Below are 25,369 nucleotides of genomic sequence, written 5' to 3'. Positions count from 1 at the left end.
AGGGGAGGAAAAAATAAGAACAGAGGGAAGAAAAGGAAAAAAAAAAGGTACTTGGAAGAAAACATTTGAAATAACAGCCTAATATCAAATAGACTACTTGAAATAAAAAGTAACTGCAAACATTTGGGGAATATACAAAAAGCACTAAGTGGAGAAGTACTGTCTCTTCATAACAGAGTAGAACAAATGAAATTAAATGGTTACGCACAAGAGTAGTGGAACACATCAAAATTCCATCACAAAGAATTCTAGACAACAATTTTCTTTCAATAAAAATGTGAGATATTATCAACAACATATTTCTCAAATGCAAAGCCTGCACATAATTTTGTATTGTCTGTTTTTATAGTAATATGAAAGAAGAAGCAGCATGAGAATTATAAAATACACATGGTATCATTGGTACTAAACTTCCTATTTGAAATAAAATATCCTTTAACAGAAAAAAAATGGTTTGCAAAGAGGGGAAGATTTCTAAAACTCATTAGAGTGTAATTTTGAGAGCCATAACTAAGAGGACAAAAGAAATTTCAGAAATTTGACTGCAGGTATTTCTGCACCTCCTCTAAAGACCACATAAATGAGCTGCAGGTCTCTTTACACAGCTCTTCCTCTGGCAGTTTCAGTAGGTGAGATGAGTCCCAGTGGCCCAGGCAGCCACTGAAACCAAGGGCTGGCTAGGGCTGCTGGAGAGCCTGGGCAGTGTCAGCCTGCTTTGCAAATGACTGTCCTGGGGCTTGCCTAGTTATTTTCTCAGCACATCACTAAATCAGCGGAAGGTGTGCATGCCTACAGAGTACAGGGCTGTGTGCTATTCCAACACAAACAAAATTCAATATATGGACATGGCCAGGAATGAAGGAGTGATTTTATTTGGATGTACTAATGTTTTAATTATACATTTACAACATTTAATTCTAAATATCCCCTTATGAAATAGTAAGTACTATGTATAATGTGGAAGATACCTAAAGATCAGATATTAATTCTTCAGTGCCTTACATTTTTCCTAAAGAAGTTTGTAATTACTTATTTGCAAAGTATCATCAAACAAAATGCTACCAGTGAAACAGAACTGAGAAATATAAGTGGACTGAGTTTTGCTTAAGTGTTATTACTGCAAAAATATTGTGTCACTGTTGAGTAAGAAAGTGGCACAGACTCCAAGAAGGCTGGTTTGCACAACTGCAACTTTAATGCGAAAAACTCTCCTCTTTATAGACTGCCTCGACACATTCTACCTGATTGGCTAATTAACAAAAACATTTTTCTCACAAACAATCCTTGAAAAGAACAGAAAAACAAAAAATAGAAAAACACCACCTGCAGGTGTTTACAATAATAAGCTATCACCATTTCTCTACAACTCCCCAAAATCTCACAAGTCCACTGTGAGAAAACTTTTCTTGTTTTCTCGCTCTCTGACTAGGCTGTCACATCCACAATATTGTGGTGTTTTGTTTTGTTTTGCTTTTTTTTTTTTTTACTATGGTATTTGATATTTTGCCTCTGCTCTTAACTGAAGTTATTAGAGGTGAATAAAAATTGTCTCTTCTCTGAAACAGGTGAACAGCGTTTATAAGAGGATGTTTCAGAGACGAAAGAGGCGAAGAGCCTGAAAAGGAAGTAGAATTTCCAAGGAAATTTTCCACTTCATGGGGAAGACTTAAAGTTGCAGATTTTCTGGGTGTACTGGATTAGCATTCATTTTCATTGATGCTCTTCCTCGGCCACTTACACGAGGACACAAGTGCAGCGCCGGCCGTCATACCAAGCCACAGAGTAAATCCAAGCAAGTAAATCCCATTCTGTTCCCCAGCCGCGGGCAGCCACCGCCAGCCGCGCTGCCGGTCCTGCCGAATTCCCACGGGTGCGTCGGCGGCTTTCATTTCAGACCACCGTGGGCCGTGCCCTGGGAGAAGCGGCGGGAGGCGGGCACGGTCTCGGCGAGGCTGTCAGTGGGACATGGCCCCTGCCCGGGGCAGCGCTGCGGGTCCCCGCCAGCGCAGCCGGGACGGTGCCGCGGACCGCAGCTCCGCGGGTTCGGGGCGCTGCGGGCGGCGGCGCCGGCGGGGGAGGCGCGCAGGGGGCACCGAAGCCCCAGGGGAGGCGAGCGGAGCCCGCCGCCCTCCCACCTCCCGCCCCTTCCCTCCGGCCGGGGACAGCCGCGCCGGCTGACGCGCCGCAAACTTTGCTGCCCCCGCTCCGAGCTGCGCCTCGCCCGCGGCACGGCGGGCGGCGGCTCCGGCTGCCGGGAGCCCCTCGCTGCCGGGGCGCGGAGCGAGCGGGGCCGCGGCGCTGCCGGGGAGAGCCCAGAGCGCTCCCGAGCGCCGGCGCCTCCGCGCCGCTGCCGGCGCGCCCCGAGGGAGCCGCTGCGCCGCCCCGCACCTCGGCCGCGGGACAGCATGAGCCAGGCGCAGCCCTACGCCCCGCGGAAGGGCAGCTCCCCGGCGCCGGGGGCCCGGCGGAACGACAGCCAGGACTACCTGCTGCTGGACGCGGAGCTGTGCGAGGAGAGCGCCCTGCCGCCCTACGCCTTCTACCCCGTGTAAGTAGAGAGCCGCCGGCCGGGCCGGGGGTCGCTCCGTCCCGGCGCGGGGGAGGCGGTGGCGGGACAGGGGCAGCGGGCGGGGGTCAGGGCGCGGGGCCGGGACCGCTCGTGGGCAGCCGCGTGGGGACCTGCCAGCTTCCCGCGCCCTCTCCGGGGCAGGAGCGGGATAGCTGTGTTTGGAAAGGTGGAGGAGAGGCGTGGGCACCGCCGTGCCCGTGCTGGCAGGTCTCCTCTGAGCACACCGTGGTACCTTCCCGCTGGCAAGGAGGCGAAGGGTGGCTTGGGCTCAGCTGTGTAGAGCAGGGGAAGAGACGTCGGCTGTACACAGAACTGATGGTGTCTAATGGGTTTAATGTAATTACAGAAATTTTAAGTCCTGAGATCGGTTGCTCCCACCGAGAGAGCGCATATTGCAGGTGTGTGCATAAAACCGTCCTCCTTTCATTACTGTAAAATAATTGCAAAAAAACCCCATCCTCCTATCATTATTTTTGTCAAAGCCATATAGCGTTGTGTAATTTCATTATGTGAGTTTTGGCAAGTAGTTATCATTTAAAGCAGAATGTAAGAACATATGCAATAAAAGCTGAATTATGTAAACATAAATTACAAAGGTTCCAGGAATCACAACTTAACATCCACGTCGATTGGCGTTCAGTGTTGGCAGTGTCCCTTTGGTTATGTGCTGCCAGCATGACTACTGTAACTACCACTTGTTAATACTTCTGAGGAGAAGCTACCCATCAGAGGGGGAAAATGGGTATTAAGCAATGCAAGATGAATCCTAAAATCTCAGATGATTGCCAGAAGATGTGTACTTTCCTTTTTCCAAATTATATTGTATTGCTTAAATGGTAAATTACAGTTATCAGGCTCTCCTAATATTTGCTATTTTATCTGTGAGCCACCTACCAGCCACTTGACAGCTACCTGGATATAGGAAAAGAATAACAACAATGAAACTGGGAACACTTACAGTGTTTGAATATTTATCAACTCAGCTAAGAACAACCAGAGTTTTCAAAATTTACTGCTGTATTGCTATTCTCCAGTGTCTTTGTGGATCACTAATTCACTATGCTCATGTAGCTGTAACAGCATACATTACTGCACATTGGACTTAAACCCTGTCTCAAGATATATGAATGCATCTATCTAATGAATCCTTTCAGAAAAAAAAAAGTCTTGTGATGTTTAGTTCAGATTGGTTCTCACTAGTGGACTAAAGCTTTGAACTAATATGGCAATTCTGGAGCTCTTTTGCTATCCACTCAGAGTGGTTATGCAGATGTGAGAGGATAGAGCTTGTGCAAGTGTTTCAAAACATCTCTTCAAACTAAATCTGCAAGTCTGTGGGGTGCTGATAATTTCCCTTCAAGAATGAGGTGAAAAAAGTGCCTGTGCTAGCAGCTCTTGGCCCAGCACTCTCTCAGTGTGGAGACTGCCTCTCATCACCTCACAGTGGCCATAAGGAAAGCCTGCATCCTAATCTAGTTGCTTTGTAGGACAAGGGTAGCACTAAGCACAGGAAGCTATCAAGGGCTTGTTTTTGACATGCATGTGAGGCATGGAAAAATTGTTCTTTGGGGTTTCTCTGGATGTGGAAAAGAGTCACTTCAGAGATCCGTAGGCAATGTCTACCTGTGGCCACTGCCAGGACTTCTTTGGCTGGCAGGAATGAATGCAGTGAGTGAATAGGCTCCTCCAGGGTACAGTGATTACCAAGCAAGTTTTTGAATTTTTCTGCCTAACTTCCAGCTATATCACATTTCAGGTACATTTTGTAGATATGCCTCTTCAATCAAAAGTCATTAGTTTTGCTAGAGGCCTTCATATGGCCAAGAATTTAATAAATAATAAGTTGGGCCATGTGTAGCATATGATCTTGTACTCTTCATCATGCAGTAAGAATACTTTTCTCTACTTTTTTTTTTTTTTTTTTTTTAATCCTCAAATTAGTGGTATTTCCTGATGTTATTATGGTGATAAATGGAGATCAGTAATGCAGAGTACAGCTGATGTCCAAAAAAAGCTGAGTTTTACCTCCTTTTAAATAGTACTGAGAGGGTAACACTGGTATAATATGGCATGTGACTATTGCTTGAAAAGTAGCTTGATACTAAGGAATAGTTTTTCTCAAGTGGTGATTTGGTGCTGATGCTAGTGTGCACATTGTTTGTAGAACATGCTTTTCATGTGTTGTTCTGTAACTGCTGTTAAGTGCTGTAGTTTCTGGATGATACTAAAAACCCAAACCATTTACAGAGATCTATTTCCTGTATTTTAGCTCCTCTTTCTGGAGAACAGCTTTATTGTATCCCAGGTACCCTTACTGCAAAAAAAATTCAAAGAGGTACCTTGAGCTCATCAACTGTGCCAAGTAGGGTCACACAGTCTTTTGGCAGTGGATGGAAGTCTTTTACCTTTATATGTGGTATGATGCAAAACAAAATTCGAATGGAATTTGGTACTGAAAAAATCCTGCTTTTCTTTCGAATTCAGAACCTTAAGCAGGAAACCCAAAAGTTGGGCAATCTGTAAAATTTGTAAATAAATTATTTCCAGAAGATGACTTACTTCCTTACTCCAAAGTCTTACTTTTTAAGACTTAAGCCTTCTAAGATGTGTTAGAAATTATATGCAAGTAAACATTTTCTTTCTAGTAGTGCTCTTCCATCTGGTCATTGAATCCTGCCCCTTATGTATCAAGAAATACACTGCAATATACATGTCAGAAGATTGACTCCTGGAATGCAAAAATGTGTATATGTTGGGATTTGTCCCTCCTGTGCAAGTATTTCATTGGCAAATAGCCCAGTTTTGATGGAAACAGAATGGAAAGTGCATTTTAATGTCTAACCCCAAGTCTGGGCGCTGATGTGCAGTAGGATTTGGAAGTGATAGCACTTGTATGTAAACTTCCCTGCTGAATAAATGTTAGTGAAGGACAGATTGTCAGTATACAAAACTAGTAAGAAGACACTAATTCAGTCAGACATCTGGTTATACTGCTTATTTATACTTTGCAATATTTTGCATTGTGAAAATTAAATGTTTTCTTAGAGATGTGAGGAGGGATAATTGTGTATTAAAATGTCAGTTGTAAAGTAAATGAGGTACACAAATTTTCAGGGCGGGGAAAGGGTTCTGATGTGCATAACTGCCTTGAGACATAGACTATTCCTCAACTTTTGTGGTTTTCCAGCTAAGTGTTTCTCAAAGCTACCAATCCTAGTCCATACTTAAAAACCTATTCTTTGTTAAACAACATGTTTAATGATTTCTTTCCTGCCTTCAATATAACAGTTTCTGCCATTAACATAATGTAATTTTTATCTCTCGTCTCAATTGTCTTGCTTGAAATGACCTGTAAAATTATTTTCCAGACTCTTCATTAGACATTATCTCTTCAGGGAGTACTGTACAATGTGGCAGCTGTGTTTCAGATTGTCAGCCTCTTTGATGAGATGCTTTGTCTTCTGAAAATATGTTGCAATAGTCCTGTTGAGATCAAAAAGGTAGAAGAGTTGGTATGGAGGGGAGTTAATTTCTTTTTATAGCCCATTGTATGGAAAAAATGCACAAATCATCTGATTTAGGTCTGATGGATCTACTTCATACTGGGCACTGGAAAAAAAAAAATTGTGTCTGAGTCTTTCACATTCTGGGTGACTAAATGTAGTCCCTAAGGTCTTGAGTAAAAGGACAGCAACATTCTTATCAAGCCCCCCAGCTTTTAGTTCACTTTGTGTATCCTGCAAGTAGGTAGAAGAGAGTGCTTCATTTTCAACATCTGACATATCTGTATTTGTTTCGTATTAGGTAGGCTTTTTTCCCTGTATGTGTTCATTTTTTGTGAAGGCTTGTGGGATTTCTTGGGTTTAATTTTTAGGCACTCTTGTGTTCGCTGTGTACACTCACTAATTTAACTGTGAAGTTCTTTAGTCAGCTACAATACCCAGTTTCCTATGCTAATATTTCATAATAATTTTTCTTGAGCCATTGCAATATATCTGCAAGTTTATTTATACCCTAACTCTCATTTAGTCACCAAACAAATGAAAGTCACCTCCCTGGGGGACGTAATTTTATAAAACTGTAAGATTTCCATGAAAATATAAGTAATTTGTTAAATTTGCGTGAGGAAGGTGGAGTAGTGATTCAGAAATGTGTGGGATGTGTATGGCATACTTTTCAATGTAAATGTTAATAACCAGCATCCTGTTTGTCAAACATGCTCCCAGCAGCATTTGCCACCACAGAAGCTGAAGGTTATAATAACTGGCTACTTGAAGAAGTCCTGCCACTATTAGTATCCCAAGTAAAGGCGTTTTGGCGTGGTGGGTCTGCGTCATCAGGCTGTGTTAGACTTTCCAGCTCTGCAAACATGAACAAAAGAGTTTGGCAGTTAAACAGTGTTCATCAAATTCTTTGTAACTTGGTGTCATACCTCAGGCTGTTGTGCAGTGCAAGCAATGCCTCAGCAGAAGGTCTTAAACTAGAAGTGGCTACAGTGAGCCTTATATACAGGTTTGTGCACTTACTTGTGGGTGTAGCCACTTGCACACTCCTGTTGAGTCTACTCAATGGGCGGCTTAAAGGATTTGTGTTGACAAGCAGCATTTAAATAGAAGTTTTGATAATTAAATGTGGACAAAAAGCTTAATGGTAATTAAATGACAGGCAGTGTTCTTTGGAATGGATTAACATTTTTGTCTTGAAGTAGAAAGGTTATTATTTGTTTAGCACTGACATACACAATCAAGTATACTATTTTTAGTGAAATAAAATGTATGGAATATAATGTGAGGATGACTAAGGTCTGGGCTCATTTTCTATATCCATTCCTGTCCAACTACACTTTTTCCTGCCAATAGTGCATTTGTCAGCACAGCTCTATTGTAACCCCTAGTCTGATATGTTTGAATAAATTTTTGTCAATATTGGAAAAAAAAAGCCCAAAAGGCAAGCTTTGGCATTAAGAATAAAATGTGAGGTTTACTACAAGAACCCTGAGAAAGTGAAATAATGGCATATCAAGTATTGTCATTTTTAGGTGCTTTCTCAAAGCTGTGTGGGAAATAGATAACTTGTTTTCTAAAGAGTTGAATGTAATTCCCTTTTGTTAAAAAAAAATTACTCATATGAATAAAATATCAATATTGTGGTTGTAAGCTCAGATGATGCTAGCTCAGAAGAGCATGACTGGAGTTCATTTTGGTCTTAGAACTTGATTAAACACTGGGTTTGATGTCAGTATTTACCTTAGTGAAGAGAACAAAGAATTAAATATTTAAAATAGTATTTAACATCTGAGGCCTTTCATGCAGGTAGAAGGAAGGATCATAAACCAAAGGATTGTGGCTGATCTGTAGAAAACAGAATACAGACCACAAGGCCTGGTGCTGCTGCAGCACTAACAATTTTGCCGACTATTCAGACTGGAGAATTTCATAAAACTTTGTGCTGTGATACAAAATCAAAGAAGGGTTTGGTATGGGGGAGACCTTACAGATTGTCTGATCCCAACACCCCTGCTATGGGCAGGGATGCTACCCATTAGATCAACTTGCTCACAGCTCCATCCACCCTGGCCTTGGATACTTCCAGGGATGGGGCATCCACAACCTCTCTGGGCAACCTGTTCCAGTTCTCTCAGTACCCTCTGAGTAAAGAAATTTCTTCCTCACAGATAATCAAATCTCTCCTGTTTTAGTTTAAAGCCAGTCCCTCCTGTCCTATCCCTGTCTGCACGTCATCATCAGCTTAACTAGGTGAGTGCCCAGCAGACTGAAGGGGTGGATTCAGAGCTGGTCTGTTGCCTCCTGTCATCTTCTGTCAGTACTGGTGTTAGTTCAGAGGAACACTTGGTTTTGCTGATTTTCCTCCTGGCCCAGCCTGGGTTTCTCCTATTGTGCACATTGGCTCATTTTGGGACTGATGACTGACTGCTTAGCAGCTTTTCAAAGGGGAAGATTCCCTTATCTTTGAGGGGTGATTTGTGTTTTATTTTCCTCCTGTAAGATGTTTGCCTGCCATCAACATGTTTCAGCTTTTCTAGTCATGATTTTCCCCCTTATTTGGAGCAGCTAGCCAGGCCAGACTGATAAACTTTAGTTACTCCTACTCTGTGTACATATCCTAGGCCTGCCAAGTAGTAATAGCCCACAGTAAACTTCTATGAGAATTATTCCTAAGCAACTGTTTTTCATGATAGAAAATTGAAAACCAATTTTCCTTTCTGCTTTTCAATGTAGTAATTGATTTTCTGTACTGATTTTAATTCCTCTATATTAATCTTTAGTTATATGCTTTTCTTCCATAAGATAACTTAAAATTACTTTCAATTTTCAAGTCTTATAATTTTTTTTTTGTTGAAAGAAACGTGCACTAGGAATTTCTAGTTTTTTATCTTCATTTGCTAAGGTTGTTGTGTTGTCTGTGAGTTGAAGTTATGTTTATTTGGATTTTTTTCCATCTGGTTTTATTAATTTACAGTTAATTCCAGAGAAACGATGATCCAAGTATATTACCTACAAAAAGCTTTTGAAATGGTAATTAAACAGTTATAGAGCTTTATTGGGGGATATGTGGGGGGGAGTTTTTGAAAGTTACATGTGTGCTATACTAGTGGTGCTTATTCAAAGAGAAATCCTATCTTCTGAGAACCCTCAAGCTTCTCTTAGCCCTGAAGGAGAATTGTGAATGCTCCAGGATCTGCCTGTGCCACCTCCACTGCTTGTCTCTTGCTTTCCTCTGTCCTGTAGGAGCACATAGAGTAGCATGGATGCTCACAGGGTTCATTCAGGCTTTGCAAAGGATCATCTTGCTCTACTGGTGAGTGGATTTCCTAGTTATCTTGACAAATCAGATGCAAAAGGCAGGCTGTAGGGAGGCAGCAATGACTCTTCCTCTCTGTAGATTTTATATTCCTCTCCATTTAAGAACAAGTTTCCTATTAATTACTTGGGGCAGTTTTTTGAAGACTGCTGCTCTTGTGAGTCTTAGAGTGAATCTTGTGTGTTTCAAGTGAGTCTTAGAATAGTACTTCTCCCCATACAAGACACAAATTTGTTTTCTCTCTTCTAAGTGTAGAATTCTGAGCTAAAATCTGCAACAACCCTTGATAAAAATATATTCGAAGTGCAGTAACACTTACAAAACTTAGTTGATATTACTTAATTTTCAAGTAGTGGGCATGGAATGAGACTTTTCAAGGATACTGGGTATTTTGTATAACCTCTCAATGGGAGATGTTCTCATCTCAGGATCTTAAAAACTAAACCACACAATATCAAAAGCTCTAGAAAACTTGGGCTGTTCAAGTCCCTTGGATGTCAGCGAGGCTGGGAGGCAGTAACAACCTCTTGCTGCCCAGGGAAGACTGGAGTTGCAACAACATGGCAGTTATGTTGGAGCAAAAATAGCAATATCTTGAACTGACATCTATGCAACAAGTTAAACGACTAAAAATTAGGAGGGGAGAGGGACTTAAGTTTCTGAAGATACAGTTTAGATTACTTGAAACATTTTGTAGAGCACTTCTAACACAAAAGTCATCAATAACAGTATCTCCAGGTCTGTAGAATGAATGCTGAATATGCTACAAAGCTGAAGTTAATTTTTCCTACATCTCTTCAAAAAAGAATTTTAGAAGTTTAAGTCAGAAAGCTATTTAATCATTTAGCAACATCTGATGTGAGCACATTTGTAGGTAAACAGCAAGTGAAATTTCAGAACTTCTTTGTATGATAAAATAATAATGATCTTACCTAACAAGTTGATATATAAAATATACACTGGGATTTCTTACCCCACAGCCACTTCCGTCCTAGAAACAGAAACTGCATTTAATGCATAACAGAAAGAGAAACTTAAAAAAATAACCTAGGCAGGGATTTACAGAGGCAGCAAGGCTAATGCCTGCATACAGGTCTTGATATCTCCAGAGGGTCAGAAAAAGCATGGAAGTAGACACTGAGGAGGAGGGAAAATAGGATCACTGCAGGTTTATGTGGTCCAGTTCCTGTATCTACTTAGAGACCTGAGGAGAGTTTTGGGGAATCAGAATTACATGACATATTCAACCACAAAAATGTCTTTTGTTGAGTGAGATGTAATTTCTAAATAATTTATGTGTCTGGAATAATTCTTCTGAATCTATCAATATTGTATTGGCAGAGGGGGAGTGTTGCCCCAATTATGAATTTCCAACCAGACAGTCCCTCAGCAGTGGCACGGTACAGCTGAGTGCTCTTTATTGTAAGAAGTATGGAACAAGATTTGTAGCTCCAAATGCCATCTGAAAATGGAAGTATGCCCATCTGTGCAAGCTCTCATCCAGACTCAGCAGCAGGCTGCTGCTGGTAAGGGGCATGAGGTGGCTCTTTTTGTGTGTGGTGCAGGGTTGGGATCCTGCCTCTGTGTCTGTGGGGTTGTACTGCTCTGCTATGTCATGATAGCAAGCAGTCAAGATAATTCCAACTGTGAGATCATGTTATACTTCCTGTTTGTTCAGGTAGGCACAGCTTTTTGTTATGCTCCTTGGGCTGGTTCTCATGTTTCTGTAATCATAACATTTGTCCTGAGTATAGGCAATGGGTCATTAGTGGAATATGTTCAGATATACTAACAGGTGTCACTGTCTTGGTTGAAGAGTCAGTGATTGATAGGATCACCTTACCTCTCACTCTGCTTGGTAACCCCTGAGCCCAAGACAAAAGGCAGAAAAAAACCAAGAAAACATCTAGTACTCTTCTATATTCTTGAAAGTACTCATTCTGAGAATATACCTTACCAAAAAAAAAAAAAAAAAAAAAAAAAAAAAAAAAGAAAGGCAAGGTGCTAAAAACTATGTAACTGGAGGGGATGTTTAAAAGGAATTGAAAAAGTTATGGATGTACAAAATAAGACTGCCTTTTTTTCCCACCTGTCTCCAGTCATCAATTAGCATCTTCCTAAAAATTCAAGGTAATTTCCAGAAAGCAGCAAAAACAGATGAAGCTGCTGCATATTCTCATGCACAGGAATTGTAGAGTGGGGGAGAAGGATGGTAAAACTTTTTTCATTACACTTTTCATGTGCAGCATCTAGAGAAATGATATGTCAACTAGACTAACTTTATATCCCAGAAATTATTGCAGCATGAGAGCATGACTCTCTGTTCCTCACACTTTTGCACTTGCTGCTGCACTTACTGCTGCTCCAGAGAGTATGTGGCATAACACTTACAGAAGGATCATGAGGAAAAAAATCCAGTTCCTAAGTAAATAAAAATTGTAAATAAAACTCTGAAAGTGTGTCTTTTGCATTTATTTCCTCCCCCTTCCCTTCTTCTGGGATGTCATCTTTTATGCTTGGCAAAAAAAGAACAATTTCATTTTTCCAATAGAGAATATAGTTGAAGGCTATGTTCCCATTTTCCCAAGTCCTATGTAAAAATGAAAGCTGAGTAAATCTGAAACTCCTGTTCATGTGGAATGTTATTGGTTTTGTATCTGTTTTCATGTTTTAAAAAATCACTTTCATTCTTTTTTTTCCAAGTAAGTCTTGACAGCGCTGTTCTCAGAAGTACTCTCCATTGGCTTTTTGATCAAAAGTGTTTCAATATGGCTGAAATAAGAATGTTTGCATTTGGTTTGTTGAAGCCACCATAAATCATACATGGGTTGATCCAATATTAACTGCTTAACATCCTCTGGGATGGCTGTAGAGGGGACAGTTTCAGCTCTGCTGAACTCTTTCCCGCTCTGCATACGTGACTTGACTCCCTGGGCAGCACTCAGAGTGTATCTGCTTGTTGGTGTTCAGCTCATGATGTTCTCTCAAGAGACCAGCCCAGGCAAAGCTATTGTGACCAAAACTACAGTTCTGTCTCCCTTCTCTAGGAAAATGTAGCTAATTGTGCTGTGGAACTGATGCAAAGCTGTACATTCCAGATCAGTTACAAAGCAGCCATACAAATGCTTTCTCTTCTACAATATAAAAGTTTGGATTCAGGTAACATAGCCTCCCCTTCTCCCCTTAATTTTAATGTGTTTGGTTAAAATCTGGTAAGTAAAGTTAGGCAGTTAGACAAGCAAAAAGAATTCCTGATGATTTTTTTTTTTCCCCAGAACCTGCATACAGCACCAAATAAATGAAAAGGCCACTTTGATTCTTATTTCTCCTGGTGTAGTTTATTTTTCCAGGAAGAGAGTTTCCTTCCATCCCAACAAGCTACTACTGTATGGGTCTTAACTCTGCTAGTGCCCATGCAATTTGATGCTAAAAAATGCTGTACATTGTTATTCTGCTTTGATTCACTCGATTCTCTGGATGTTAGAATCATCATTCTTTATCACTTAACACTATTTAACTAAGAAAAGTTTTAATTAAATTACAGTTCTTCTCTGGAGCATATTACAAATCCAGTATAATTTGATAATAAGTAGGACCATATGAGAACTGGTTTTGATTTGTATTTACCACTGTACCCGAAGGTCAGTGCTCCAAATTCTTTCAGTTTGAATCAATGTGTCAGTTTGAATAAATACCTTTTAGGAAGATTTCTCATATCTATATTTCACTGTAATGAATTATTTAGCAATACGGTAGGTTTGTGGGGTGGCAAAGACCAAGTTGGAAGACCAGTTTCAACTCAGGAAGAACAGAAATCTCAATCCACAGCAGCTACCTGCCAGAAAAATATTAGCAAAACAGAACTCTTCTTGTGTCTCTTCCTTATGTTTTTCTTTTTCTTGAAGATAAAAGTATCAAGGTTTTCTCTGTATATTTTGAAACTTTATCTTCCCCCTGTGAAAGCAAACTTCTTGATTTTAGCTATAATAACAGTCTTTGTCAAGTGACTGTAAAACCCTCCCTATGCTATTCTATTATTATTACGAAACTGGGGAGCAGCAACAGCTAATGACATTGTCATGTGACTGTTCTGTGAGATCAAAGGCAATATGGTGTTCAGTTGCAGGAACACTTCTTCATGCTGCAGTTATACTGCTGCAATTTTTATTGTGTGTGTGTTAAGGTAAATTTAACGACACTGCATGGATTCTTTAATTAGAAGTACATCACTTTTACATGATGAAAATGGCTTATTCTTAACATAGATTTAGGAAGAGCATTGATAGGCACATTTCATTATTTTCCCACAAACAGAGCTGTTAAAAAAATGGTCTCCTGGACATGAACATTGTATAATTCTACAAATCTTTATTTTATCTAGGTAGGGAAAGTTTGCTTAGATCTAGTGTTCTCTCTGAAGTTGTTAAAGTTAGTATCAGCCTTTCATCATTGGTTGAGTTGCAAATGCAGTTTCTCAGTGAAATTTTAATTTTGTAGAAACACGAGGTCAGACCTAGATTCACATTAGGTGATGGACACATTTTATTTTATACAGAATATAATGGAAGAACAAATGGATAAACATATTAAGTTTTTGAATAAGTCAAATGTGACTGCTGGGATAATCTTAATCATTACTTTTTTCTCAATTTTATTTGCTATACTGTTGCATATCTATGTTATTTGAAACACAAATATCTCTAAGTTACTTACTCTCTTAGTATAGTTATACTCTCTTCTGCTTTTTTTTCAAAGCAGAAACAACTTACTGTTCCTTCTTCCTCAGGTGCCAAGCAGAAAACGTACATGCTGCTTCTGGAGAAGGAAGCAGCTCTGTCACTAAACCCCAATGGCTCATCCAATTCCAATAGATGTATTAGTGCTATTTTCTATTCAGACATTTAAAAGATCTTTAGTACTTTTTTTCCTGTACTCTGAGTAGTCAAGAGGTTGCTGGTTGTCATTTTCCTAATCAATTGTTTACATGGCTTTTATTTCATATCCAGTTCCATTTATTCACAATTGCATGCACTTATAAATTCTTCTAGTTCTCCTGCAATCATGAGACATATATTCAGCATGGAGAATCCATGATGTTTAAATCCATATTTTTCTCCCATCCTTATTTTATTGGCAATTTTCCTCAGTTCAGAGCTCTCACCTATGACAGGTTGAGATTAATGAGAGATACACAAAGGAGAATATATTGAAAGAGATTGTATTTATAAAAAGGAATAGTATCTGAAATAAAAAAAGAATATGCTCTGAATAGTATTTCACAATGAAAAATACTGCATGTGGAGATTCTACCTAGGAATTTGATGAGATCTCAGGGCTGTTATATTTCATATTTGCAGATTTTCTCAGATTTCAGCTACATTTGATATTAGTAGTCAGATTTACAAGAAGGAAATACAGACTGAATAGATCTTCTGAGGATAAAAGAAATACTCAATTTTTGATTACAACTCAGAAGCTGACTAATCTGATTAAAGCATAATTTATTCCTGTGTTGGAGTGCTGGTTCAGTACTGACTAGAGGGCATGTTGATCTGCCCTGTTACAGACTCACTGATTTGTGTCATTCACTGTAGACTTTATGGTTAAACCACGTAGGTGTGTTTCCCCTCATTCAGTTAACAATTTTTTTTCATTTTGTTCCACTCGTTTCTATCTTTACTTGCATTACATGTGGAAATATTGGAGTAATCTTAGTTGCCACATTGTTTCTTGTGTAGGATTTGTACTTTGCAACTTGATGGGGTTTTTTTTGTAAACACTGGGCTACAGAGGATAAGAACAATTCTACTGAGGCTCTTGTGCATGTTTTTCGTAAAGGATGCCCAGTAGTCTTGGTTTAGAACAAGCAATAAAAAAAATATGACTAGCCAAAATTAATAAAGCTTTATAAAAACAAAGTCAAAGTGATGTATTTAAACTTGTTACCTTCAGCAGCATTTCTCTGACCAAGTAGCAGAGGAAGCAGCTACCTGAAGAGCTGTCTTTTTAAGGTATTTTACATTACTTTTATCATTCTTTTTCTAATAATTACCAGGTCTCCTGTTCAAGATGATTTTTGTTTTTCTCTGACCTTTTTTGCTGATACCATACCCTGTTGCCTGGAACTACAACTGTAAGGTAAACTGTGCTAAAGCTAATGGTGAAAATTGTGTCTGACTCATGTTAGAAGAGGAAGACAAATAAAACAAGACATTGTGAGTTTGGTCTGAATTCTTTTCAGTGTTTCACCTTGTGCTTGAAACCTCAATGCAGTTCCTGGATTGCTGTATTGCAGCTGGATTTAGATACATTCAGTGTCTAGGATGAGCTCTATTATCTTGTACTATGTGATAAATGTTTGTTTTCCTTCCTTTTATAGAAATATGTGTATATAACATATACACATGCTCATATAGGTTCCCCTTTTTCTCCTTTTTGAAAATAGACGGCATTAAATGGAATTAAAGTAAATTACCCTCTGTCATTAAATGATCAAAGTAGAGGGAGCTCAGCAGAGCTCTTGACAATGACAGCACAAGCTTGTGTTGTTGTCCTCTCACTATATTGTAGTGTTCATCCTACTCTGCTGAAAGTTCTGTGAGTGGATGGTCTCTGGACCTTACATGATATAAATTGCATAAAGGCAATTCCTTCTCCTTCCCCATCATATGGGATTAAGGCCCCTAAGGGGCCTTGCAGCTTTTGAGCTAAGGAAATGCATGGCCCTGCTGGCTATATCCTTCAGTAGGCTTACCCAAAGGTGCAGAGAGGGTCAGGGAGAAGACAGGACCATGCCTCTGTCCCATAGGTACATAAAAGAGATGGCTGAAGTAGCCAGCCTTGTGGGGTGGCTGGCTACTACACAGAGAACTGTATTATCTAGTTTTGTGTCCAGGGAGGTAAAATCCCAGATGTGGGAAGCAGGCAAGCAGTGTTACAGAAGCTGCTGCTTCTTCTGGGGCTATGTCTGAGTACAGGGGCTCTATTCAAGCAGAGTAGTCATTAACTTATGACAAGAATGCATGAAAGAAACATTGTTAGTAGCTTGAAAATGAGAGGACTACAAGGCACTTGATAGCTATTAGTTTGTTTTGACAAATTAGATTTTCTGTGCTTAAATTGCAGTTCCTTAAGCTTTTGAATTAATCTGTACACAAAAGGTATGTAGGGAGCAGTGGAAGTAATATGAAAATGTAAATTATCTAAGCCTACCTATGTGTATTCAATCTTAAGACCCCTCCAATTCAGAAAGCACTTTACCCTGTGATTAAGTCTCAATGGTTTTAAGGCAACTAAAGTGAAAAGCAACAAACTACTTTTATGAACTTACACTTTAGTTGCATAAAAGGAAGTGGAAAAAACTCACTTTAATATTTTACTTCTACAAAAATATTTTTTCTAGTTTCACATATGTAGTATGTTCATTTTAATGACCTTAAAAAAATAGACTTTGAAATATACTAAACCAATTCATTTAGTTTTCCTAGTGTGTGTATTGTATCACACTCCTAAACATGATTCTGGCATTTTGTGCTTCTAAATGTTTTTTTAATTATTTTTTTGTTTTATTTCATTTGGAAGCAATAAATTAAATTTTCTCTAGTATTTGATTGAATACTAATGAGTCATTTAATCGAGTTGATAATAATATGAGTGAGAAATTTTGAAAGGCATAAAAATTTAGTTCTGGCGTTTAACATTAGTTAACAGTGTTTATATGATTTAATAGAAGGATGGGTAGGCATAGAACTATTATAATTTTATTGAGCTAATCTGTTTCTGTGTGTGGATTTTATAAGGCATGTTATAAGGCATTAATGCACTTGTCAGTTTTGCAGATTTAAAGGGGTTAAAACCAAAAGTTGATTTGCATAAATGAAGATTGGCAGATGATTTGGCATAGATGAGCAGTAGGACTTTTATCTCCTAAGAAGTTTTATTGACTGTAAAGTATTAGAATGAGAATTAATTTAACACTGATGCTTTCTTCTTGCTACCTGACATAATTTAAACATGTCAGCACTGAGTAGTGGTGTTAACTCACAGTAGAGTCAGTGCAGAGAATCACAAAGTTTTGTGTCTGGTTGAAGAGCAAGAAATTGAGAATAAGGCCTGATGACTACATGGAAAATAAATCAGCCACTGAATTAATTTTAAAGAGCAAATTGCAGTACTTATACACTAAAACCTGGATATATCTGAGAAAGTCTTTAAAAAGATAGAGTGTATCTTGGCTTTAGACAAATTGTTGAAGTATCTACTGACAGAACTTCAGATATTCTTACAGATGACAGTCAGCGTGGGAGAACAAGTGCTGTTGTTGTATAGCTCTCCTGCAGTAGCCTTGAAACTTGTAAGTTTCAGCTTAGTTTATCCATCTCACATCTCTGCAGTTTGTTTATTGAAGGTGAACTGTGTTTGACTGGGTATTGCTGGATTTATTTAACACTGTCATTTCTAGTTATAAAAATTGTGCTCTGTTTCCTGCACTTCTCCAGATATTTACTGGTTGGCTTTTCCTTGTGCAGGCTTGAAGGGCTGTGTGGATTCTCCATTACCTGGAAAACTTACATTCTTACCGATTAAACTGCCTTTTGTATGTGTCTTGCGAGAGGTGTTGTGTTTTGATTTGAGAACCTTAAAAATTTGCATTTTTAGTAGTTAAGTGGATGACTGGATGATTTCTAATTTGCAAATCTACAAAAAATAAGTTTATTGTCATCCACATTCTTTAATGACAGTTCAGGCCTCTTTATGTTTATCTTTGGAGATCCTATCATTTACAAAAACAATTCTTTGGAATCATGGCACAGATGATGTCATAAACGCAATTGAGACACAGATAAATAAAATGGGAATAATGGGCATTTATGCATGTCAACATAACTGGGAAAAGAGAAGTGGTTTTGTAACAGCATGCACCATCTTGAAATCACCCTTATTTATGGCATTGACTGTGGGAAGGGAGCATGTTTATGGACAACACTGAGATATATTTTATTTGAAGACTAACTTATGATGAACTTAAAAAAGCCATTTTTTCATACATGCAAAGCCCTCCAAATAGTAAATCTATTTTAAGATTATTAAGATTAATTTTTCTGATTATGGATGTTCATATTGTAACACTACTTACAGAATGAGGAACTTACTGCATGGACTGTGAAAATAAATGTCTTTGATTATTTTTATCTGACACTGGATTTAAAAGATCTCTGATTTTGTGACTTTCAAATGAATTTCCTAATGTGAGCTTCAAGGTTTGATAAAGTTGCCCGTGTATGATTGTGGCAGAATTTTTTTATGTGCATTCTTTCAAAATTAATCCTGCTGAAAAAGCACTAGTCTGTCAGCAACTCAGTACTAATTTAGCTGTATGTTTCCAGTTACAAGTGTAATAACTTCAAGGAAAGTTAATGGTGGCCTTCAAGCCTGAAAAACACTAAAACATTCTCAATTTTAAAGTTACATCTCAAGATATATAGTACACTTCCAGGCTACGAGCTTTCATTAGGGAGTTCTGTACTGTGAGTTGATCAAGTTTTGATTTTGGGACTTTCTGAACCAGATAGAGGACATGACTTGTTTTTCTACAGTAGGTGTAGGTTTCCAACTCAGGGCAAATGGGTACTGTGACTTCCATATCCTAGGGTGAGTTTAGTGAAGCAGATTATTACCTATGCTTTCTTTACTCTAAAATGTACATTTCAATGACCAAAATTCCCATTTAGAGCCTGAAGGCATCATCGTACTTGACAGAATAATTCACAATAGAAATACTGTGTAACACATTCTCATGTGGGTATTGAAATGTCAAAGGGTTGTGTAGATCACCAGCTGGAGTCCTTAAAATTTAGAAGCCCTTTCACTTTCAAACAAGCTTGAGCATCCTAAATATGGCCAGTAACTAGAAATGTATGAAATATTAATGGTAAAAAATAAGCTACGTTTCAGTCAGATAGATGCTCAGAGAAAGAATTAGAAGTCTGTCTCTTAAAATGAAATTTCATGTTTGTAGAGTTGATTCAAAATGTGTTATAAAAGGAATATAGAAAATATTAAAATACATTTTTCAAGGCCTATCAGAAACTTTCCATTCCAAAGGCAAACAATCTTTTCTTTGCCATTTCAGTTTTTAATAGCTTTATCAAGTAGGGGTGATATTTTGTGACTAATGAATGGTACATATACCAGCCCCATTTCAAGAACAGAATACAAATCTTGAGACAGAAAATTGAAGAAAAGAATAATAAGACAAAATGGAGCATATCACACTGCTAGCTACTGCAAGATTAATTGTATATTAATAAGAAGGACAAGAAGAGTTAATGTACCAGGACTCAATAATGCATTTGATATAATGTCATATAGGAATTTATTTGTTAAGTGAGGAAATATTGTTGTAATTGAAGAAATTGCTTTGGTGGAAGGAAATAAGGGGTTGAATTCTGGTTTCCAAATGTTTAACTTCTACAGTTTTTCGTGATGTAACTCCTTGCCTAGTTCAAGAAAATAATTTTTCTTTTGTCTTTGAAGCATTATGTATCTGGATTTTTTTTTGTATAGTAGAGATCCTCTCAGATCAAGAAGAAGCAATCCAGTTCCTTCCATTTCTTTCCAAGAGCTCTTTTCTTGACTTTTAATGATTTATTACCCCATATCACACCTTGCTGGTGATGGTTTGGTCTATATTCAGTCAGTTGTAACATTGCCTCTCAGAAACAGTTCCTGTTTCTTATGTTTCTCTGCTTCCAAATTATACTTAGTTATTCATTTTCTGTGTGGAAAGGGAGACTACCACTATAATGGTGGATGCTGGAATGCAGTTTTCGATGGTATTAAATTGATCATAGAGTCACCAAATCACAGAACAGTGTGGGCTGAAAAGAACATGTTAAGGTCATTTTGATTAAACCCCTGCTCAGAGAAGGACCAGCTAGTTCATGTTGCACATGGTATTGTTCAGCTGAGTTTGAACAATTTCAGTCTCCAGCAGTGAAGACTCCGCAAATTATTCTGTCAGTCTGTGCCACAGGGGAGCATTTTTTCTTTAAACCAAATCTGAATTTCCTGTGTTGCAACTTCTGCTTATTGCATCTTGTCCTTCCACTGAGATGAGTCTGGTTCAGTTATCTATATCCTTCCAGCAGGTCTCTGTAGAAAGCAGTAAGATCTTTACGTCAGCTTTCTTTCCTTCAAGATGGCTAAGAACAATTTCCTCAATCTCTTCTTTCACTTCTTGAGCTCCAGCACTCTTGAGCACTTGCTGGCCTTGCCCTGTTATGTCCATAACTTACTTTTGTCATGTGAGTCCAGAATTGGATACAGTACTCCAGATGTGCCCAACAGAGTCTCAACAGTGCCCAGTAAAGAGTAAGGATGACTTCCCTGCTGCTAGTGCTGTTTACAGATACAGCACTGTTCAGGGTTGATTGTCCTTGCCAGAGGGGTACATTGCTGAGTCTTCTTTACCTTGAGGACCTCCAGATCTTTTGTGGAACGCTGCATATTCTCCAGTTGTTCTCCAGCTTGCTGCATTGGTTTAATCTGTCTTGGACATAGACTTTAAAGCTGCCTTTGATGAAATTTATAATGTTATATTTGGCCTATTTCTGTGGTCTAACCTTTGAGCATTAGCCCTGCCTTCCAGGGTGTCGATGCTCCCACCATCTTCCCAAAGATGTGCTCTACCTTGTCATCCATGTCACACATTAAATGGTATTTAACGCTAGTGTTGTTCCGGAAGGGATGCACTCATAACCAGCTGTAGCTGGGCTTTGTAGTGCTTGTCACTACCCCTTGAGCCCAAATGCCCTGGCATTTTTGCGCTCACATTATCCTGTTCCTCACCAAACCATACTGTGTCAATTTGTCTGTCCTACTGTGGGGTCATATTGAAGGCCTTGCTAAAATCAAGGTTAGTGATGCCATAGCTCTAGCTAGGTGCAGGGAGCCCAACATGTTGTCATGGAAGGAAGACCAGTTGTCAGGTGTGATTTGCTGTTTAGTAAATTGATGCTGCCTTTTCCACCTTGTTATCCTTCATGTCTGGGAAATATCTTCTGGGAGAATTTACCACAGACTTCCTGAGATACTGAGATTGGGCTGATTCACCCACAGCTGTGCACAGATTACCTCTGGGGAAAGCCTTTTTTGAAAATGGGTGCAACATTTGCCTTTTTCTGCATATCAAGAATCAGGAACCTTTCTCAATTGCCAAAACCTCTGAAAGATAGTAGATGACAATCTTGCAGTGGTATTGGCAAGGTCCGTCAGCAACTTCACATGTGTCTGATGTAATCAGTTGTACTTATGTGTATCCAATTGGTCCAACTTAATCTTCTGGTAAAATAATGTCTTACTCCCCTGCACTCTGATACTTGGCTCACAGACTTGACAAACTTTGCCCATCAAGGCAAAGAAAATCAACCTCTTCAGGCTTACTCATTCCATTAGGTTCACTGCCACACTGAGTAATGGACCTATCTTCTCTTCAGCCGTCCTTTTTTACTATTTGGTTTTTTTAGAAACCTTTAGAGTTGCTTTTCATTTCCTTTGCTAATTGTAACTTTGCCCAGACTTTGGTTTACCTAGCTCCATCCCTATGTGGTTTGACAGTATCTTTGTATTGGATCGAATACTTTCCGCCTTCTTTCCACCATCCCTGTGCTTCCTTTTTACATCTGTGCTGAGTCAGGACATTGTTGCTCATCCATACTGGCGTCCTACAATGCTTTTTTGGTGTATCACAAAGGACTGTTTTCATACTTTTGAGTAAGGTGTCCTGAAAACTAACAAGTCCTCCTTGAATTTTTGCCTTCCCACAGGATGCTGCTGAGCAGCTTTCTAAACAAGGTTATGTTTGCTCTCCTGAAGACCAAGACTCTTAATTGTTGTTATTTGTCTTGCTGCCTTCTTTCAGGCTTTTGAGCTGTAAAACCTCACAGTTCCTGATGACAAAGCTGTTGATGACCTTTGTATTTTATAACCAATTTTTAGTTTGTGAGTAACAAGTTGGAAAGTCCCCTGTCCTGCTTTTTGCCTAACCCATATACAGTGTCACAAACAATTCCCTTCACAGTTTAAGAATTGAAAGTGTTCCTGGACATGTTTCCAAATGTTAATTTTAATGCAGCCACCCTGTTCTCAACAGTGGGAGAGTTTACTGGAACTGAGCACAGTGGCTGTAGTGAAGCATTCATTTTAACCAGTGCTGAGGATTAGCCTCACAGGCGTGTCATGCAAACAGTTGACTAAATTGTGAAAAACGCTCTACCAGCTAGTGCCAATTTAAAGAACACGTTTCTTTGTTCTGTAAAAGAAGACTTTCATTAGCTCTAAAAAGGGGAGAGATACAGAACAAATTATAGAGAAATTTAAGTGTGTGTCTGTATGTGTTCCCCCAAGCACTCAGCCAGTCCTGACATGGGAAAATTTTAAGTAGAGAGTTCACTGATACTAAGAGACAAGTGGTCTCTTAAGACCCCCCCTCTGCCCCCACCTGCTATATTGGTTTTCCTTGCTCCAAAAGTCCACTTCCTGCTGATTCTAGAAGGAAAGCCTGGAGCTCTTGATCTAGCTGATGCTCTTTGATTAAACCTGTCTGTGCACACTTCCAAAGCCCTGCACCTAACACATACCTGGAAGCTTCTGGGATCACAGTATCCTTTCCCCATTTCCATCTTCCCCATGCCCCAGCCTGTCTCCATGTGGCTTTATACTAAAGAACCTCTCATATGCAGGTTGGGAGGGAGCCGTATAACTCTGCAATTTTTTCAAAGCAGAGTTTGGACTTGATCCTAATAAATAAATCTTCTATGACAGTTTAATCTAGCTGCATATTATAGCCACAATGTAACAACTGAAAAGAATCTTCTCTGACAATGCACTGGAAGGCAGTATATTTATAGTTATACAATAGAGGTGTCAATGTGTTCTCAAATGTTTCTAATAAAATAAAAATGTGTCATAGTAGCAAAAAGGAGAAATTGGCTAGAGCAACACTTACAAATTTATTGTATGATAGTATTTAATTGAAAAGTTACTCACAGTGTATAGGGGTTTTTTTAATGTTTTTTAATTTTTATTTTACTGCTTGCAGTGTTTCTACTGGATGTTTTACTTCCATGAACTCCTCTAGATAGTACTTCTTATCAATTTACTGACACTAATTATGAATGTTTTGCGTTTGTAGTGGCAGAATTTAAATCTGTGTATTGATGTAATTCTGCAGTGATGGGCGTCTCCTTCTGGATGGAGATATCCATACAAGTCCTGACACTTGTACTGAACTGGAGCTTTTCAGTTGGGACAGATCAAATGTGGCTCTTGCAGAATCCCAATCTCATCATCAGTCAATGGTGCTGGAGACAAGTAGTACCTGGGTACTGTGGGTGGTGTCTCTGCTGGCCCCCGTTTACTCCAGTGCTGCAGTCAGTTGTTTCTCAAAATCCCAGAGTGATGAGACACTGCAGGAGTCCTATGGACTCAATAGCTTCAGTTTCTTACCAGCATGGTAGCTGTAGGCTGTTTTGTGCAGATTCACAGAATATGCTGACTTGGAAGGGGCCCACAAAGACTATTGAGTTCAACTCCTGGCCCTGCACAGGACATCCCCAAGAGTGACACCATGTACCTGAGAGCGTTGTCCAAACACTTTCTGAACTCTGCCAGGCTGGTGCTGTGACCACTTCCCTGAAGACCCTGTTCCAGTGCCCAACCACCCTCTAAGTGAAAAACCCATTGCTAATATTCAATCTAAACCTCCCCTGATACAGATTCAGGCCATTGCCTTGGGTCCTGTCACTGGTCACCAGAGAGCAGAGCAGACCTCCTCTTCCCCTCACAAGGAAGTTTTAACAGCAATGAGGTCTTGCCTCAGTCTCCTGCAGGCTGAACAGACCTCAGCAGCTCCTCATACGGCTTCACCAGTAGCCCCTTCAGCATCCTCATGGCCCTCCTTTGGACACTTTCTAATAGCTCTGTCTCTGCAGCACACTCCCACTGTGTATGTTGTCACAGCTTCTTCATTATCTTTGTAATCCCAGAGTCCTGATACATTGCTAATGAGAGTTTGGGTGCACTAACTATGTAGGAATATTGGTTTGTGAAAAATAAAAATGTTTATATGCCAGTAATCATGGAATGAGATTTCCTGAGGATTTCAGTAGGAGCCAGTTCATGACTGAAAGAGGTATCAGCCGCAGGTCAAGATGCATATAAGTTTGATAAATGTTTCTTTATGCTATGCAAAAGTTTCTTACAGGAATTTTTGTTGTTAAACACAGATTGCTTTCTTACTGTTGTGTCTGATATGTGCTTTTCCCATATTAAAAACAGGTGGAGAAAGGACATTGTAAAAGTCTACAAATAGTTATAGCAAAAAGACTCATCAGCCTAAAGTTTAATTCATCCTGAAGAGCAGAAAAACTCACTAGATGAATAATGGTTTCTTTAAAAGCTCCTCACATTTTATCAATATTGCCTCCAGATAAGTCACATAAATTCCTCTTTCATACCCTGTAGAAGAGATTTTCAAATGTTTTATGAAATACTTTGATTCAATTTTAAAGAGTTTTCTTTAGCTCCAACCACAGATTTCAAAAGTAGTTTGATTTAGTTTATAATTTTCATAGGTATTTGTGACTGACTATCTTAGAACTCTGATTTCAGCAGATAATTATAAAGAATTTCCAACATAAAGTTGTTTGAGATTTCTCTTTTCATATAAATAATTTCTGTTTCATGAGGCTGTATTTGGGTAAATATGTCTGATGTTTCTTGGTAACCTAAGAACAAGCAGCATTCCAATAAATTCTGAAAACAGGGCAATGAGAATATTAGGAATCTTTTACTCCTTCAATAAATTCAGATCTGAAAAGTGAAGATAGGTTTCTTGAGAAATTCTCAAAATCATTCCCTGGATTACATAACACCAATGAGATTCTATGGTGACAGGATACAAGGATTTATACTTCT

The 25,369-nt window shown here is 39.1% G+C and overlaps 1 protein-coding gene across 1 annotated transcript in view; it reads left to right on the top strand.

The window, feature by feature from the left end:
* Window positions 1–2,405: 2,405 nt before the first annotated feature.
* Window positions 2,406–25,369, top strand: part of TRPC6 (transient receptor potential cation channel subfamily C member 6) — a 78,582-nt gene continuing 55,618 nt past the window's right edge. Inside the window, exon 1 of the mRNA XM_053936411.1 lies at window positions 2,406–2,548. Coding sequence (XP_053792386.1) covers window positions 2,406–2,548 — 143 coding nt within the window. The remainder of the gene's footprint in view (window positions 2,549–25,369) is intronic.

Source organism: Vidua chalybeata, chromosome 2 (assembly GCF_026979565.1).
Source record: "Vidua chalybeata isolate OUT-0048 chromosome 2, bVidCha1 merged haplotype, whole genome shotgun sequence".
Taxonomy (NCBI): Eukaryota; Metazoa; Chordata; class Aves; order Passeriformes; family Viduidae; genus Vidua; species Vidua chalybeata.
Note: the sequence above shows the minus strand (reverse complement) of the source record. Positions and strands in the feature narration are given on the sequence as shown.